This window comes from Oryza sativa, chromosome 10 (assembly GCF_034140825.1).
Source record: "Oryza sativa Japonica Group chromosome 10, ASM3414082v1".
Taxonomy (NCBI): Eukaryota; Viridiplantae; Streptophyta; class Magnoliopsida; order Poales; family Poaceae; genus Oryza; species Oryza sativa.
The window spans coordinates 19,238,817-19,254,710 of NC_089044.1; the positions used below are offsets into that span (position 1 = coordinate 19,238,817).

The window sequence follows — 15,894 nt, forward strand, 5'->3', positions numbered from 1 at the left end:
AGGAAGGAGAAGTTCCAACTCCTCTTCTCGAAGCCGTCATCAAACTCTGTTCTTGCTTAGATTGTAAGTTTCCTCCTATTCCTCCTCAAGCTTCCTCTTCCTTCAATTGATCAGTTCCACCTTGTCGTCGCCTCGTCAGTGAATTCCCATTCCTCCTCGTTCTCTTCGTCGTCGTTGGAGGATGTTGGAAGCGAATTTCACCTCCTTGTCAAAAGCAGCGGAGAGTCTGGCTTCTGAATCAGGGTCCAAGCCGATTCTAACTTTTGAGCTTGAGTTGAGAGATCGGGCTTAGGGTCGCACACGTCATGTAGGCGATAATCGAGCTCATCCACCGAGATCCAGGCTCATCTCAATGTCATCACTCACCAGCTTCGTCTTCTTCCTACTCTTCCCGTCCTCTGCCTCCATCTCCTCCTTCACCTTGTCGCTGGGCTTAGGCTTGGGCCTGGGCCTATGCCTCTTCTCCTTCTTCTTCGTCGTCTTCTCCGATCCCCTCCCTCCCCCCTCGAACCCTTCTCGGGCTTGGGATTAGAGCACGGGCACATGGTGACCTCGCTGCGCGGCGAAAGGCCTCACCACCCCGTCGATCTCCAACGCCACCGCTGTCGCCCACTCGCCCTAACCTCATTCTCTTTCTCGAGAGGATTCGATATGGTAATAATGAAATGGGAGTAGAGGGGCCTTATGCGGAAAAGTTTCGTGTTCTTCGATGAGATCAGGCCCAAGATAGGACCGCTACCATATCAAATTGGCCCAGTTGATAAACATCTCGAATATTGGGCCAGTGAAAAATGGGCCTGCGACTCTCGTCCCGTCCGCAATCTGGGCCATACAAATTGATGGGCTGGCAAAGTCAAAAGAGAGCGATTTTGCTATATATTTGTCGACAAATTTTCTCCCAAAAATTTGACAGATGTAATTATAGTATAATTATAGTGTAATTACACTGTAACTATAGTGTAACTTGTATGTAACTTTCAAAAATCTCTCCGTAATATGTTATTTCGGTAAAATAGAGGTTGTGGAAACAAATTCTTACACATATATGTGTGCTGTGATTTTATTTTTCTTCCTCACCAAAACAAATCTTGTAATAGATTTAAAGATTCAAAATTACATGAAACTTATATACAAGTTACACTGTAGTTACATGCAAGTTATAGTGTAATTACATATAAGTTACAGTGTAATTACACTACGATTGTACTATAATTATATCTGTCAAATTTTTAGGAGAAAATTTATTTAGGTGGTCCCGAAGAGAGAGAGAGAGAAAGAAACCATGGTCGTCGGAGCTGTCTCCTCACACAGTCTCACCATCACCACGCCACCGCCGCCGCATCGCGAGATGCTGCCCGTGGGGTGGTGGTGACGCGGGGGAGCTTGTGCCGGCGGCGGAGGCGCCGATCGACGGGCGCAGTTGCCGAATCCGTGGGGTTGGTGGGCGGTGTTGCTGTGAATTGTGAAAAAACTGACACATAGGCTTCTTATATCCGGTAAAAATCTATTGACGATTCTTTCGCTGATTGTTTGGTGCTCGTTTTCTTGCTCTACGATCCGAGATCCTTGTTTTTTTCTTTCCCTGTTGCACGTTTTCAGTCTGGACTCTGGAGATTGCGGTTGTTGCCGGTGAGCTGCTCGTTCAAATGCCAAGGAAGACTGCGAGTTGCAAGGTGATAAGCATGGGTCTCTCTGCATTTCTTGTTTTTTTTAAGAGCAGATGACATATAATCTCCTTTTAATCAAAGTGGGGAGCTCAGAGCTCTGCATTTTGTGTTGAATCATGCATCTCTGTGATTCTAGCGTTGCATGCTCTCAAGTGTGTCAAGGAATAATACTTCCTCCATTTCACAATGTAAAACTTTCTAGTATTGCTCACATTTATATAAATGATAATGAATCTAGGCATGTATATGTGTCTAGATTCATTAATACCTATATGAATATGGACAATATGAAACAGATGGAGTAGCATTTATGTACAATTCGAACTAGGAAGGGGTACCCCCAATAAAAAAAAAAGCTCAGAGGCTTAAGAAGACAAAAACTGAAGAAGAAGAAGAAGAAGAAGAAGAAGAAGAAGAAGAAGAAGAAGAAGAAGAAGAAGAAGAAGAAGAAGAGGAAGAACTCCAGCGTGGCGCTCTTACAGAAACAGCACTAGGCCAATAATCTTGCTAAATCTTAAGCACTACACATACTCCAGAGGTTGATCTCTGCCCTTGAAGATTCAGCGATTTCTTTCGAACCAGATTTCTCAAGCAATTAGGATCAACCACGGGTCTCCATACCTATCAACAGTGTCAACTCTGTATTTGGCTCTCCTGCCTATCTACGACGTCAAGTCTCCATGATAATCTCTGCACACCATGGATGATTGATGAGTGAATATATATATGATTCAGCTTCAGAAAAGCACCATCCTCAGGTAGTCCTCGAGGACGGGGAGCCTCTGCTCGCCGTCGTGGCCGTGCATGACGCCGACCATCCTGGCGGCATTGAGCGCCGCCTGCGTGAAGCCGGCGGGGAAGGCCCTCCCGGAGAAGAAGCTCTCACGGTTGAGCTTCTCCCACTCCCTGGCGATCATGCCGCGCATGTGCTCCTCCGCTTCGCTGGCGGCGAGCCCCGGGTTCTCCCTGAGGTACAACTCCTTGTATGATCCATCCAACCCTTCCTGTGTTGGAAATTTAGAGGTGTATTTAGTATCAGCATGTGTGGGATTTGGTGTAGTCATGTTGCACCAAGTAATTTGAAACTTTTTAAAGGGATCAAATGGACTTCAGAACAAGGCTATATTTTTTTTTAATCCAGAACAATCTTCTTTGGTGTGTATGCATAGTCAGTCTGTTTAAAACATGAACACAAGAATTCAGATATTGCTGTGTGATATTTTTAGGTGCTATATATGTAGTAATAGGTTTGGCATGGTGAAGAGAAGTTTATTGGGAGGTGTTCTGACCTTGGCGTTGCCTATGTCATCCCAGAGTCTGAAGATTTTTGCTGGGCAGGAGATGACAGGAGGGATGTTGTCAATGAGCTCTGCTGCATCATGCCCTAGCATGAATAATAAGTGTAAAAACATAAGTGGTACTCCTGAAGTGATAACACCATTTCTTAGGTAATCCTCTGAGGAGGGAACATGACTATCGGTCAACCATTTTGCCTCAGTCATTAATCCATCAAACAGCACTGCCCACTGCGGAAGATGGGGTACAAAGTTTTCATCAGTCCTTTTTTTTTCAAAGATCTAGCAAGAGCTGGAATTATATTGTAGACAGAGTGAAAACAGAGTTACATAAGAAATTTACAAGGGCTGATAAAAAGTGAAAAGGCTAAATCACACCATGATTTTTATCAATCTTGGTTGTCAGTTACTGCAAATTCTTTGTGAGAAAATAAATTGTAACACAGCAGGAATTAGAAATGGCATGTTTATTTGTTATGACATACAGCTTTCTTCAAATGATTGATAGGGTTTACTCCGTGTTCTCTCTCGACCATATCTGCGATATCATTTGTAACAGTGTAAATAGCCCTGTAGCATGACCTCATGCAGCTAGGCAAGGAATCAGCAGCTGCAAAGTCCCACCTGTAAAATGGGTGCATTAATTATTAGTTGTTACATGTAACCATATATGTACCTTACCAGTCCAAATCTAATGTAACCTGAATCTACTAGGACGATGTTTAGGATTGTTATCTTGAATTCAGTCTTACATTTTGATTGCCTGTGTGAAGCAGGAGCGCTCCTCTTGTGTGCTGACAAGATCAAAGATGTCATCCATAATGTAGACAAAGGAGGCGATCTTTGTGAGCTCAATCCGGTATCTGGAGAAGGAAGCACCCTGGAAGGCCGTCATTATCCAGACGTACCATTTCTGCACCTGGTCCCTGGCAACTGGTATTTCCTGAGCCAATCCCAAGTTCATCCACCATCTGCATCACGTGATTTGGAGACACTAAGTTTGAAATTTTCTTGCAAATTTACTATGAATCGATCACTGCTGTTAAAATGGTCATGATAAGGAAATACAAAAGTAGCTATTTAAAATCCACAGAGATCACTATAGAAGTACTCATTTTATATATATTAGGGATTTGCTACTCCATTAGTAGTTGCAATCTTGCCATTTATGTGTGTGACATGGAGAACCAGAACCCACATGTCATAGATACATAGGGTGGAAAATCGTAGATCATTAGGCTTAGTTATTTTCATATCATTTACCAGATTTTTGAATGGATTATTTTCTCCACGCTTTGAAAAATACATTTTCTCAAAAAAAAAAAACCTTCCACTGTATTGCTTAATCTACTTATTTTAAGTTATATGTTAAGTTTATTTATCAAAATATTTATTTTTCCCCATAACCAAGATAAATATTTATTTATCTTCCACTGTATTGCTTAAGCTACTTATTTTAAGTTATATGTTAAGTTCATTTATCAAAATGATAATCCACAGCAACAATCGCCTCAATAATCTGTTTCAAACTGAGCCAAAAGCCATAAATCCTTAAACTTTTCCATTTTATATATGTATTTATATAATACCTTTTGATCTCCTGCATTTCCATCTGATGCAGCAGCTTGTTCAGCTTGAAGTTTGCAAGAGCAAGCTCTTCCATTGCAGTGCACCTGGTGGGCAAGGTCTGCAGGTAGCTGAGGTGGTGCCTGGCCTTGTACTGCATCAAGCTGACATGGTAGGGATGTTCCAGTGACTGCCTCACATATCTTGCAAGGCCTGGCTCTAAGTAATCGATGGCAGATTGAAGGTTTCTGCTTGTGAACTCCTTTGCCTTGTAGAGTGAGGCCTCTGCTCCTATGTTCATGTGTGATATGTCTTGCAGGCTGAGTAGCCCTCTGATGTCCTTGCTGTAAGCCATGCTGAAATCGCCATTTCCATCTGTGAATCTTCCAAGAACCTCATCTGCACAGGTAATTATCACAAATCTTTTCTAATTAAACCTGGTTAAATTAAACTACTCCCTCCGTTTCTAAATATTTGACACCGTTGACTTTTTAACACATGTTTGACCGTTCGTCTTATTCAAAAACTTTTGTGAAATATGTAAAACTATATGTATACATATAAGCATATTTAACAATGAATCAAATGATAGAAAAATAATTAATAATTACTTAAATTTTTTGAATAAGACAAACGGTCAAAAATATTTAAAAAAATCAACGATGTCAAATACTTAGAAACTGAGGGAGTAGTTGATTAGTCATTGTTTGTCATGATCAGTATGTGTGACCTGGTGATACATGGTGTCCTGCTTCTCTCATCAGCCGGAACGCGAGGGTGGCATCGAGCAGGTCGCCGCCATGGGCGAGCTCCTCGAGGTGGGCATCCATGGCGCCGTCGACCTCGTCCTGGAAGTAGTGGTCGATGCAGAGGCGCTTCAGGTGGTCGACGGTGGCCATCCTCTCCCGGGCGCCGCCGCCGCCGCCGCTCGCCGTACTACTCCTCTGACGCCGCCGTTGATGCAGCAGCATCTCCTGCACGTCGTTCGTCAGGCCATCCAGGCGCTCCATGAAGCCCTGCAAATGCATGCATTTCCCAAACACAAGCGGTTAGAGAGCCAGAATTCACAATCTCGATTCTCGACGAATTTCAATCATTTCTAAAGGTCTTATCCGAAATTTAGATGGAAATGGTGGGTTGCTCGCACTGCATGAAACTCGTGTATATTTGTAGGGAAGCCCAAGCTTCTTAATTTCGTCGTCCTCTTTGTCTACCACGTACGGCGTCTTCGCCGTCAGCATCGTCTCTCCTCGACTACGTACGCATGTTTCTTCCCAGCGACGAATATACATAATACAACCGTATCCTCTGACATGACATTACACGGTGTGACATTCCTTCAATCCACACCATCCATTCTAAATCAACAGGCCATCTCGAATTCTCGATCTACGCTAGCTAGCTGTTCCACAAGCTGCAACGGCGGAGCCAGAAACCCTAAAAATATTATGTTGGAGGGGGATAATAATATGTTATTCTCTTCGTTTCAAACTATAAGTCGTTTTGACTTCAGTCAAAATCAAACTGTTTCAAATTTAATCAAGTTTGTAAAAAAAATTAATAATATTTTCAACACAAGATAAATATATTATGAAACTATATTTAATTATTGATTTAATAATAAAACTAATTTGGCATTGTATATATTACAATATTGAGTTAATTGGATGCATGCCATTATAAATTTACCTGTTTTGAGATATACCATTACTATTCACGAAATTGGAACCATGCCACTATAATTTAACATGTGTTTGAGATGTGCCACTACATACCCTTTCAATGCGGAACCGGCTCCTCTGACTTAGTGCTCCAACGTCAGAGACGAACAGTAACCCGAGTCACGCGCTACTGTTCACGGTTACTGTTTAGATGTTACTGTAGATTACTGTAGCACTCAATCTCATTCGCTCATTACAGATCGGACAGCTGAAAATAACTCACGTCAGAGTACTGTACACCTCTGACGTGAAAACATCTAAGTCAGAGGATCTCATTCCTTTTAATACAAATTCCAAGTTTTCGGACCAAACTATCCTCGTCTTCTTCCTTCATTCCCCTTTCTTTCTCTCCTCTCACCTCTGGCATGCATCGGTAGTTGCCATAAGACCAGGGATGGTCGTCAATGGCGATAAGCTCGGCGGAGGGAGCGGATCCGGAGCTCCACCGTAGTTGTTGCTGCTGCTCGAGCTCCAGTGGCCAGCACAGTGTCATGGCGATGCGCGCGTGAAGTGCCAGCCATCGGACCGAATTCCTTGGCCACGGCGCATCGTCGTCGCCTGCGCTTCAGCCACCCACCGGCCTATACGCATGCAACAGCGCTAGCAACTACGGCCCATACATGCCACCACCTCCTTAATGTGCTAGCAGCAAGCAGAAGCTCTGGATCAGCTCCGTATCAGCAGCTCCATCAGTGCTAGCAACGTGTAAATGCAGTATTCAACGAGATAATTTAGACCCACAATAGTACGATATTTGGACCGATGTCATGTCAAACTAGCAAAATCAGCAACAATGATTTTGCAGCAGTAGCAGGTCAAGGAGAAATGATTCAGTTTTGCTGGAGGTGAGAGGAGAGAAAGAGAGGGGAATGAAGGAGAGGATGGAGGAAGAAGATGGGGGCAGTTTGGTCCCAAAATCTTAGAATTTGCATTGAAAGGGTATGTAGGGCCTGTTTTGGGGAGCTTTAGATTTTGAGAAGAAGCTGTTTGGTAGCCAGCTTCTGAGAATTTGGAAAAGCTCTAAAACCCAACCCAGCTTCTCCAGCTTATGGCTTCTTAGTTCATTTTTCAGAATCTGTAACTATAGATTCTTAGAAGCTGTGGACTGTTTGGAACAACTTATAGCAGAAGCAGCTTTTGGAAAAAGCTATAGCTGGAAGAAGCTCCCCCAAACAGGGCCGTAGTGACACATCTCAAACACATGTTAAAATATAGTGGCATGGTTCTAATTTCGCAAATAGTAATGGCATATCTCAAAACTGGTAATTTTACAATGGCATGGATCCAATTAACCCTATAATATTTGCCTACAAAATTTGTTAAACTTGGAAGTTATAATCTAAAACTGAGGGAGTAGTTCTTTTAAAATTTGCTAAAGCTACATCTCTACTATTATAAAAGTTAAAGATGTTTTTTCAATTTCGTACATCACTCACTAATCCGATTCAATTGCTCGCGTCGAATTTTAGTATGTCATTCGTGTTTGAATCGATTTTAATCCTTTGCTTTTTTTTTCTATTTGTTTGGTACATCGTCGTTCAATTCCGATTCCAATTCATGTTTTGTTAGTAGGTACCGTCACGCCTAGCGGGTCATTCCTTTGGGCCCGATCAGTGATCTTTCTCTTTTTTTTTTCCTATTTTGTCCATATGCTCCACATGCATAGTGATCATACATCTAGGTTTGTCCAACTGACACCGCAGCTATTTGTTTCAATTAGCAAAAAATTACATTAGCACTTTCTGTTGGTTGATTTTCTTCCGATCCCGTTTCCGTAACAAACGAGTTCTATTTGTATGGGAGGGGAGACACGCGCATCACGCTAGCTAGCTATTGCTGTGATATATATGTTTCTTCCATCTCCGTGTTTCCTTATCTGACGACTACAGATGTAGCCCGCGCCACAGCTCCGTCACCCACTCAATGCAGCACGGTGCGTAAAGGCCTGATCGCTGCGTGTGGCAAGGGGTGTGTGAAAAGGAGCGGGTCCAATTAATTCGTCCGCGTCTCGGATAAGAGGGACACTCTGGCATAAGAAAAAAGAAAAACATTTAACAGAAACATAAAATTAAAACTGATTCAAACACGGTATCAATTTTTTAAATTGGCTCTACCCGTTGCAACGCACGGACATCTTTTCTAGTATAGTGTAAAAATCAAAGACATAAGGGGAGGCCAAGCCACTGCTCGCCTCCCTCCTCTCTCTCACCGCCTCAAGTTGTGAGCCTTTGACCGTCTTAGAGACCTATTTGGTTTAGTCGCTCTAACACCGTTTATACAATATCCGTAACAGTATTATGTAAGTTTATTTCAATTGGATCATGGGTAATACCATATATCTGCTAAGAATACTTATTCTCAAACAGTTCCATCCATATTACCTTAATTAGAGTTATCATTCTTAATTACTGTCAGTATATTGATAGAGTCATCATCCTCGCTAGCTCACAGCCACATTGCCAGATTGCCTCTCATGCTTCTTTTGTTTCATGTGCGGGTCCCTCATTATCAACTCCTAGCTAAAGTTCGACTACACAAACCACAACTACCTTATGAACGACATCCTGATCATGGCTATTTTTCGCCCTTCGCTCATGTTTACCCACCCTCGTAGCTCAGTTTCATCTTCTAAACTACGGAGACAAAACGCATATCCTATTTTTGAAATAATAATAACATTTGAGTACGGCTATTGATTTCCCACATAAACGTGTGTGACATCTGATAACACCAACTAATATAGTCTTTAAAGGATATAAGTAGTACTAAAATTTTATTGTAATATTTAGTACATTATGATCTATACCTGATGTATCAAGATGTACCAAATTATAAGAAAAGAATACCTCTATGAATTTAATAACCATAAAATCACACAATAAAAAAATAGTACCACGGTAGTACGCATGATACATTGATATACCCACATCTGTATTTCTGTTTGTCACATGAATGGGAGTGGATTATACTGTTAACTCCATTTCTAGTATATGCGATATGCAACCTTTTTAACTATGTACTTAGCCCCTCAAATAATCTAATCTAAAATTAGTTTCTATGGAAATTTGAACTCAGGATTTTTGGGTGCTACTCAGGTCACTGCAATCACTAGCCTACGTGGTTTTTTTTGCATGCATATCTATATATGTATGACCTATCTAAGCATCAGACAAGACGAAACAGACGGCTATAACAAAGACCAAAAGCAAAGAATGCAGGTGTGTGTTGCATACAAGCATGGAGTCTTTATAATGGTAGTGGAGATACTCCAGAGCTTGCGGCGGGATTTTAGAAATCCTTCTAAAACACACTTAAAAACAACATATAGAATTAAAAGGGAGACAATAAAATGTTCGATGCATATAAAGGTATAATTAATTTAGAACGGTTAGCATACACAATAAATTTATGGTTATAATATGATTAAGCATGGAAGCAATTAATATGATTAATGTGGCTCAACACATGCCAACTGGGTCTAGGAATTAATAGTAGATTCTCATGTGACATACACTACTACAGAAAGGCTCTGTACATGCGGACGAAGAGGATCTTTGCCCCAACCGCATGGAGGAGAAGGTCTGCAAAAATCGCTCTTTTTACATACGGCCGGCGCAACCGTATACGAAGATCCTATTTTCGCATGCGGTCACTTATACCGGCCGCATGCAAAAATAAATTCGGCAAACAAAAAAAATAAAATCCAAAAAACCCCCAAACCCTAGCCCGCCGCCGGATCCGTCGCCCCGCCGCACGCTGTCGCCGGATCCGTCGGCGACGGCACCGAATCGGCGTTGGGCAGCGCCGCCCGAGGCGGCCGAGCCACCCCCGCCGCCGTGGCGTTGAGGAGGGGGGATGCGCCGCGCCGTCGAGGAAGGGAGGCCGCCGCCACCGGTGCCGAGCCCGCAGCGCGCCCGCCGTCCAGACCCGCCGCCCGCCGCCGTCGTCGTCGTCATCGCCGTGCCCGCTGCCGTCGAGGAAGAGAGCGCCGCGTATGGAGGTCGGGGAAGGCCGCCGCCGCTATTGCAAAGCCCGCCGCGCGCTGCCGCGCCGGATGGGAGATCGGGGAAGGGAGGCCGCCGCCGTTGCCGAGCCCGCCGCAACCGGTGCCGCGCCGCACCGCCGCTCCTGCATGCTCGGTGCGTTGAGAGAGAGAGAGAAAGAGGAGAGGAGGAAAGAGTTAGGAAAAGGAGAGGCTGAGAAAAGGATAAGGATGGGGAGTTAAAATATCCGATAGGAGGAGAGAGAGAAGAGGAGATAAAAAAATTTGAAAGGAGGTGGTGGGAAAAAATTAATTTTAAAATATTAAAACTTCGAATCAAATTTTATCTATATAAATGAACTCATGTGAAAAAGTTGTAAAAACAAAATTGTAGAACTCATTGAGATCTATCAATTTTATTTTGGTCATTTCTCCATCCGAGTTTTATTGAACTATATAAAACTTGAATTTTAAAATATAAGAAATTCAAATAATTTTTTAGGATAGTAAATGATTTCAAATGGAAAAATTGTCAACAATAAAGTTTTATGACTTATCAAGATCTACAACTTTTGTTTTGGTCATTTTTCTATATGACTTTGTTTGAACAGTTTGAATTTGAATTTCAAATTATGAAAATTTCAAACAATATTTACTAGTACTAAATGAATTCAACTGAAAAAGTCATCAATAACAAAGTGGTATAACTTATCAAAATCTATAACTTTTATTTGGGTCATTTCTTCATCCGATAAAATGATTTGTAACATTGTTCACAAAATGTACATATCTCTTATATAGTTTTATAAACTATAAGAGAGATGTAAATTTTATGAAAATATTACTATCGCTTTGTTGGATGAAGAAATGATCAAAATAGAAGTCATAAATCTTGATGAGTTATACAACTTTGTTGTTGATGACTTTTTCAGTTGAAATCATTTACTACTTTAAAATATTATTCAAAGATTTGAAATTCAAAGTTTTAATTGATAAAACAAAGTCACAAGAAAAAATGACCAAAACAATAGCAGTAAGAACACAATAACATGATAGAGCATGATTTTAGAAACATTTAGGAAAAAGAATCATCCAATTTGGAGTTCGTATGAGTGAGATACACTAGTTTCAAATTTTCAAATTTTTTAAATTTTATTTTCGCATGCGGGCGCTTAAGTGAGCCGCATGAAAAAAATCGATTTTTCCATGTGGGCATTTAAGTGAGCCGCATGCAAAAATGAGCTCATTTTTTGCATACGGCCGTCTTAAAAGGCCCGTATGGGAAAATCGATTTTTCCATACGGGCCACTTAAGGAACCGTATGGAAAAATGGCCCTCGATTTTTGCAGACGGTACTAGTTATGATCCGTTTGTAAAAATTATGGGTTCTCGTACAGAAAAATCACTTTTGTAGTAGTGATAAATGGAACGAGTTTTGCTTTTTGGCCAAATTAGTGCCGCAATACTCTGAAAGCGATGCTTGATTGAGATTTCGAGAGTGACAAAAGAACCAATAAAATGTATTTTTACGCCGAGATTGAGACTTTGAGAGTGATATAAAAGAGAAGATCAGTCAACTTAATTACTCTCTCTGTCCTATAATATAAAAGATTTTGGGTAAATATGACACATCCTAATACAATAAATCTGGAAAAAAACAAAAATATATGTCCAGATTCATTGTATTAGAATGTGTCGCATCCATCTAAAATTCCTTACTCCCTCCGTCCCATATTAGAGGGCGTGAAAATTTTTTGGCTTTGTCCCCATAACACAAGGCTCTATGTGCTTTGTGGTTAATATTCCCATCAGTGCCCTTCTCAGCCGGTTCACATGCATGCTTGTGACGCTTTGATACTGGAACAGTGAATGCATATTCAACCGAAGGAAAGGATGACTCTGCTTGCATGCGCGTGGAGTCACAGAATTAATTATGCATGCGAGATTAATTAAGAGCAAGTTTAATAGTATAGCCAACTACTAGCTCTAAATCATCTATAGTCAATTTAATAGCCAATTCATACAATAGTTACTTACTACACTATTAATATCTGATTTCACCTGTCATACATACACACATTGTATCTTGAAGTCTGTGTTACAACTGGCTACATATCTGTAGCCCGCTGTTTTTCTCTTTCATATTTTTTCTCTTTAAAATATGTTAGCTGGCTAATAGTTTACTTTTGTAGCTGCTCATTGGGGGCACAACCAGAAGAAGCAGTTGCCCGCGCCCATGCCTTGGTATAGGAGAAAAAAAATTACGCCCTCTAGCTAATATGGGACGGAGAGAGGATATCGGAATATATTCCTCTGGCTCTATTGCATGGTGAGTATTCTGAGCATTCAGCCGTACGATGATTGATGATGAAGAGAGGAGGCACCTTTGTTTGTGGAGGCACCCTAAAAAGATCAAGATCATATCAAGATAAAGTGTCTCACTTATAGATAATTATTTAGGAGTTCAATTTCACATAGAATGGGTTTGTTACGTTGACAAGTTACACAATAAGAGGACATATAAAGAGCAATGCTAGAGATCGTCGATGTCTTTACCAGAGAGCTTAGACAGTGAACTTGACTTTTCTCTTGTTCATTTACTTCTGTTATCCCTTGTACTATTTATCTAGCTCTATTTATGTAGAAATATACTCTATATACACAAGTTTCCGGTAAACACTCTATGCACACCAACTAGCAAACGTCATAAAAAAATTCAAGAAAAAAAAAGTACATGTAGTTCTAAATTCTAATGGTACTATATCTGTGTACATGTAAGGTCTCATATTCATATTTTAGCCATAAAAAATAAAAATTCTGATAGTTTATACTCTTAAAAATATCATAATTTTATCTTTTTTACAACTAAAATATAATAAGTTTAAAGATAGGACTTTAAACATAAGTGTAGTATCGTTAGAAGTACATATACATTTTTTTTCTAGAATTTCCGGTGACATTTTATTATTTGACGCGCATGAAATATGTGAACCAGAAATTAACTTATGTACATACTTACGTACATAGGATACGTTCCATGGTTCTATAACATAACTAGAAACAACTAGGCCTATTAAAAATTTACTTTAATAAGTTGCGAGGACTATAATCCGCTACTTGTCATTTTGGCAAAGGATTGGACGAACCGATCGAGAGCCAGTCGACGATCGAGAACGGCTAGTGCCACACACCAACAAGCAGCTCTCCTCACGAATAAAAGATACATCCTGCTTCCAAATCCATGTCTTGTTTGTTACTGCTTGGTGTCATTTTAGTAAGAATCCAATTATTTGGCTCGCGATCGATCTCTGATGGGTCTATATGTCATCATTATATTTGGTCACAAAGACACGTATGGCTCAAATAATGCAATGGTGCCACATGTCTTCACACCTGGTTGCCTACCTCTCGTGGAAACACATGCTAGACAGTTGGCGCACACACCTAGCATGTATTTGATTGAAGAGATAAGATAGATTGGATTGGGATGCAGATCATCTGTGCAGTACTGCTCACTGACATGTGGGCCCTATAGCCTCTCGAGCTCATACGTTAGTAAGCATTACTGCACATGCAGTACTGTAGGGGATCTCAATTGGTTGGATTGTATCAAACTTATATTTTAGAGTGTGTTTGGCTTGAGTATATGTGAGCAGGAATAATCTCTGAAAGAGAATATTTTTTCTAAGATTCGGGTTGGCCATATCTCTAAAAAAAATTAAGATTTAGGTTAGATAGCACAGGCCGTCGAAGCCTCGAATGTAAGGAAGATGGCAGAGCGGGGCCAAAAACCTCGTTATTACCAGGAAAGAAGATGGTGTGGTGCGGGAGCAGGTATGTCTAGAGGGCCTTGTCAGCGCCGTTGACGTTATAATATAACGGATTTGAAGTAGAGACCTTTTTTCTACATTTGTTAGTTAGTATATACACGGTTTTTGCACTCAAAGATTTGTGTGCATATGGTACTAGCTTTGCAAAAGTGGGAACAGCTAAAGCTGCTAAAAATTGCATTGCTCACCTTTGATAAGTTGCGAGGATTACACTTCTAACTTCCTTACAAAGAATCTATTCAGATTAATCTTTATTACACACGTAGATAATGTTAACTGAGGTGGCTTCCGCTTTGTGTGGACCATGTCACTTTGCTCTTAAGATACCGTTCAGCAATCTTTGATGCTCGAAGTCTCTAATGGTCTAAATAGATTTTAATTGGACGAATTAAGATATGATAAAATTAAGAGGAAAACTAGCATCACTCTCTACAACAAGCTCCTCACGGATAAAGGCGATGTTTGTGCTTACTGGAATATTGAATATGCATGGTAGCTCGTGCTCTCCCTATATACTCCCTCCATATTTTAATGTATGACGCCGTTGACTTTTTAATAAACGTTTGACCTTTCGTCTTATTCAAAAAATTTATGTAATTATAATTTATTTTATTGTGACTTGATTTATCATCAAATGTTCTTTAAGCATGACATAAGTATTTTTTGTATTTGTATAAAAATTTTGAATAAGACGAGTGGTCAAACGTTGGTTATAAAGTCAACGGCGTCATACATTAAAATACGTAGGGAGTATATGGGACCGATTGGTACTGCTTCGTTGCTATGCGAACATCATATTGTTACTTCTTGGTGTCATCTCTTGCTCTGATGCTCATACTTTGTTGGTATGCGAACACCATATTGTTACTTCGTTGGTATGGCTCATTGCTCTGATGCGTCTCTATCATCATCATTAATTTGTTTTCACAAACATGAATGGCTCAAATGGAATGGTGCCACGTGTCTTCACGCCATTGGTTGCCTATTCGTGTGGAGACGTATGCTAGACAGTTGACACACACACATTGGCGATCACTTTTCTCCGGTCTCCTGTGGATTGAATATGAGATCTCTTCACGTGCGGCGGCCTCACCGATGACGTGTGCAAAACTAACACGAGATAAAATACAATCACGTTAGTTAGTGACTGTACTTTTTTTTTAACAAACGGTTTAGATTGAGTCACTACTATAAAGGTTTTTGCAGGCTGGCCAAATCCATCTTTTCACGTGGACTGGCGTTCCGCCTGTAAGCAAACGACTGTGAAAATAGATGATTATCACAGGTGGGTCTCAGGCATGCCTGTGAAAATCAATTTTTGCAGGTGGACGACATCTTCGCAGGCGGTAGATTCACCCGCCTGCAAAGCACATTTCAGCAAATAAAAAAAAGACGCACCACTGCCGCCGCCGGCCACTCCCTCCAGCCGACGACGGCTCTCCTCCTCCGTTCGCTGCCGTCCCCACAAGCGTTGGTGCCATCGTCGCGTCGTGGTGGTGGCAGTCGTTGTCGTCGTCGTCATCGTCGCGTCGGCACCATCGGTGGGGAGGAGGGAGGAGGGAGCCGACGGCGAGGAGGGAGCCGGCAGCAGAGGCGGTGTCGCGGTCATTGTCGTCGTCGAGGAGGAAGCCGGTGGCAAGAAAGGAGCCGGCGGCAGAGGCGGGGAGGAGGGAGCCGACGACGAGGAGGGGAGCCGGCGGTGGAGGAGGGGAGGACGGAGCCGACGGCGAGAAGGGGAGTCGGCGGCGAAGGCGGGAAGGAGGGGAGCCGATGGATCCGTAGCTTCGCGGCATCGTGAAGGTCGTTGTCGTCGTCAAGGAGGGAGCCAGTGGC

At 41.5% G+C, this 15,894-nt stretch overlaps 1 protein-coding gene and 1 long non-coding RNA gene across 6 annotated transcripts; one reads left to right on the forward strand and one right to left on the reverse strand.

Moving 5' to 3' along the window:
• Positions 1 to 1,282: 1,282 nt before the first annotated feature.
• Positions 1,283 to 5,741, forward strand: LOC107278477 (uncharacterized). 5 transcript variants are annotated; one of them, XR_010736843.1, is made up of 8 exons: positions 1,283 to 1,496; positions 1,600 to 1,673; positions 1,964 to 2,638; positions 2,982 to 3,115; positions 3,739 to 3,898; positions 4,587 to 4,772; positions 4,848 to 4,935; positions 5,293 to 5,741. It is a non-coding gene; the product is annotated as an uncharacterized lncRNA (long non-coding RNA). The 5 variants fall into 5 exon arrangements; XR_010736845.1 differs by lacking the exons at positions 1,964 to 2,638; positions 2,982 to 3,115 and having other exon boundaries at positions 3,736 to 3,898; XR_010736844.1 differs by lacking the exons at positions 1,964 to 2,638; positions 2,982 to 3,115.
• On the reverse strand, positions 2,405 to 5,556 carry LOC4348966 (S-(+)-linalool synthase, chloroplastic). Its single transcript, XM_015757750.3, has 6 exons — positions 5,259 to 5,556; positions 4,552 to 4,927; positions 3,715 to 3,933; positions 3,448 to 3,586; positions 2,957 to 3,193; positions 2,405 to 2,671 (listed from the first exon to the last, which is right to left on the reverse strand). The coding sequence occupies exons 1-6, from the start codon at positions 5,554 to 5,556 to the stop codon at positions 2,405 to 2,407; spliced, it is 1,536 nt and encodes a 511-aa protein (XP_015613236.1).
• Positions 5,742 to 15,894: the final 10,153 nt, after the last annotated feature.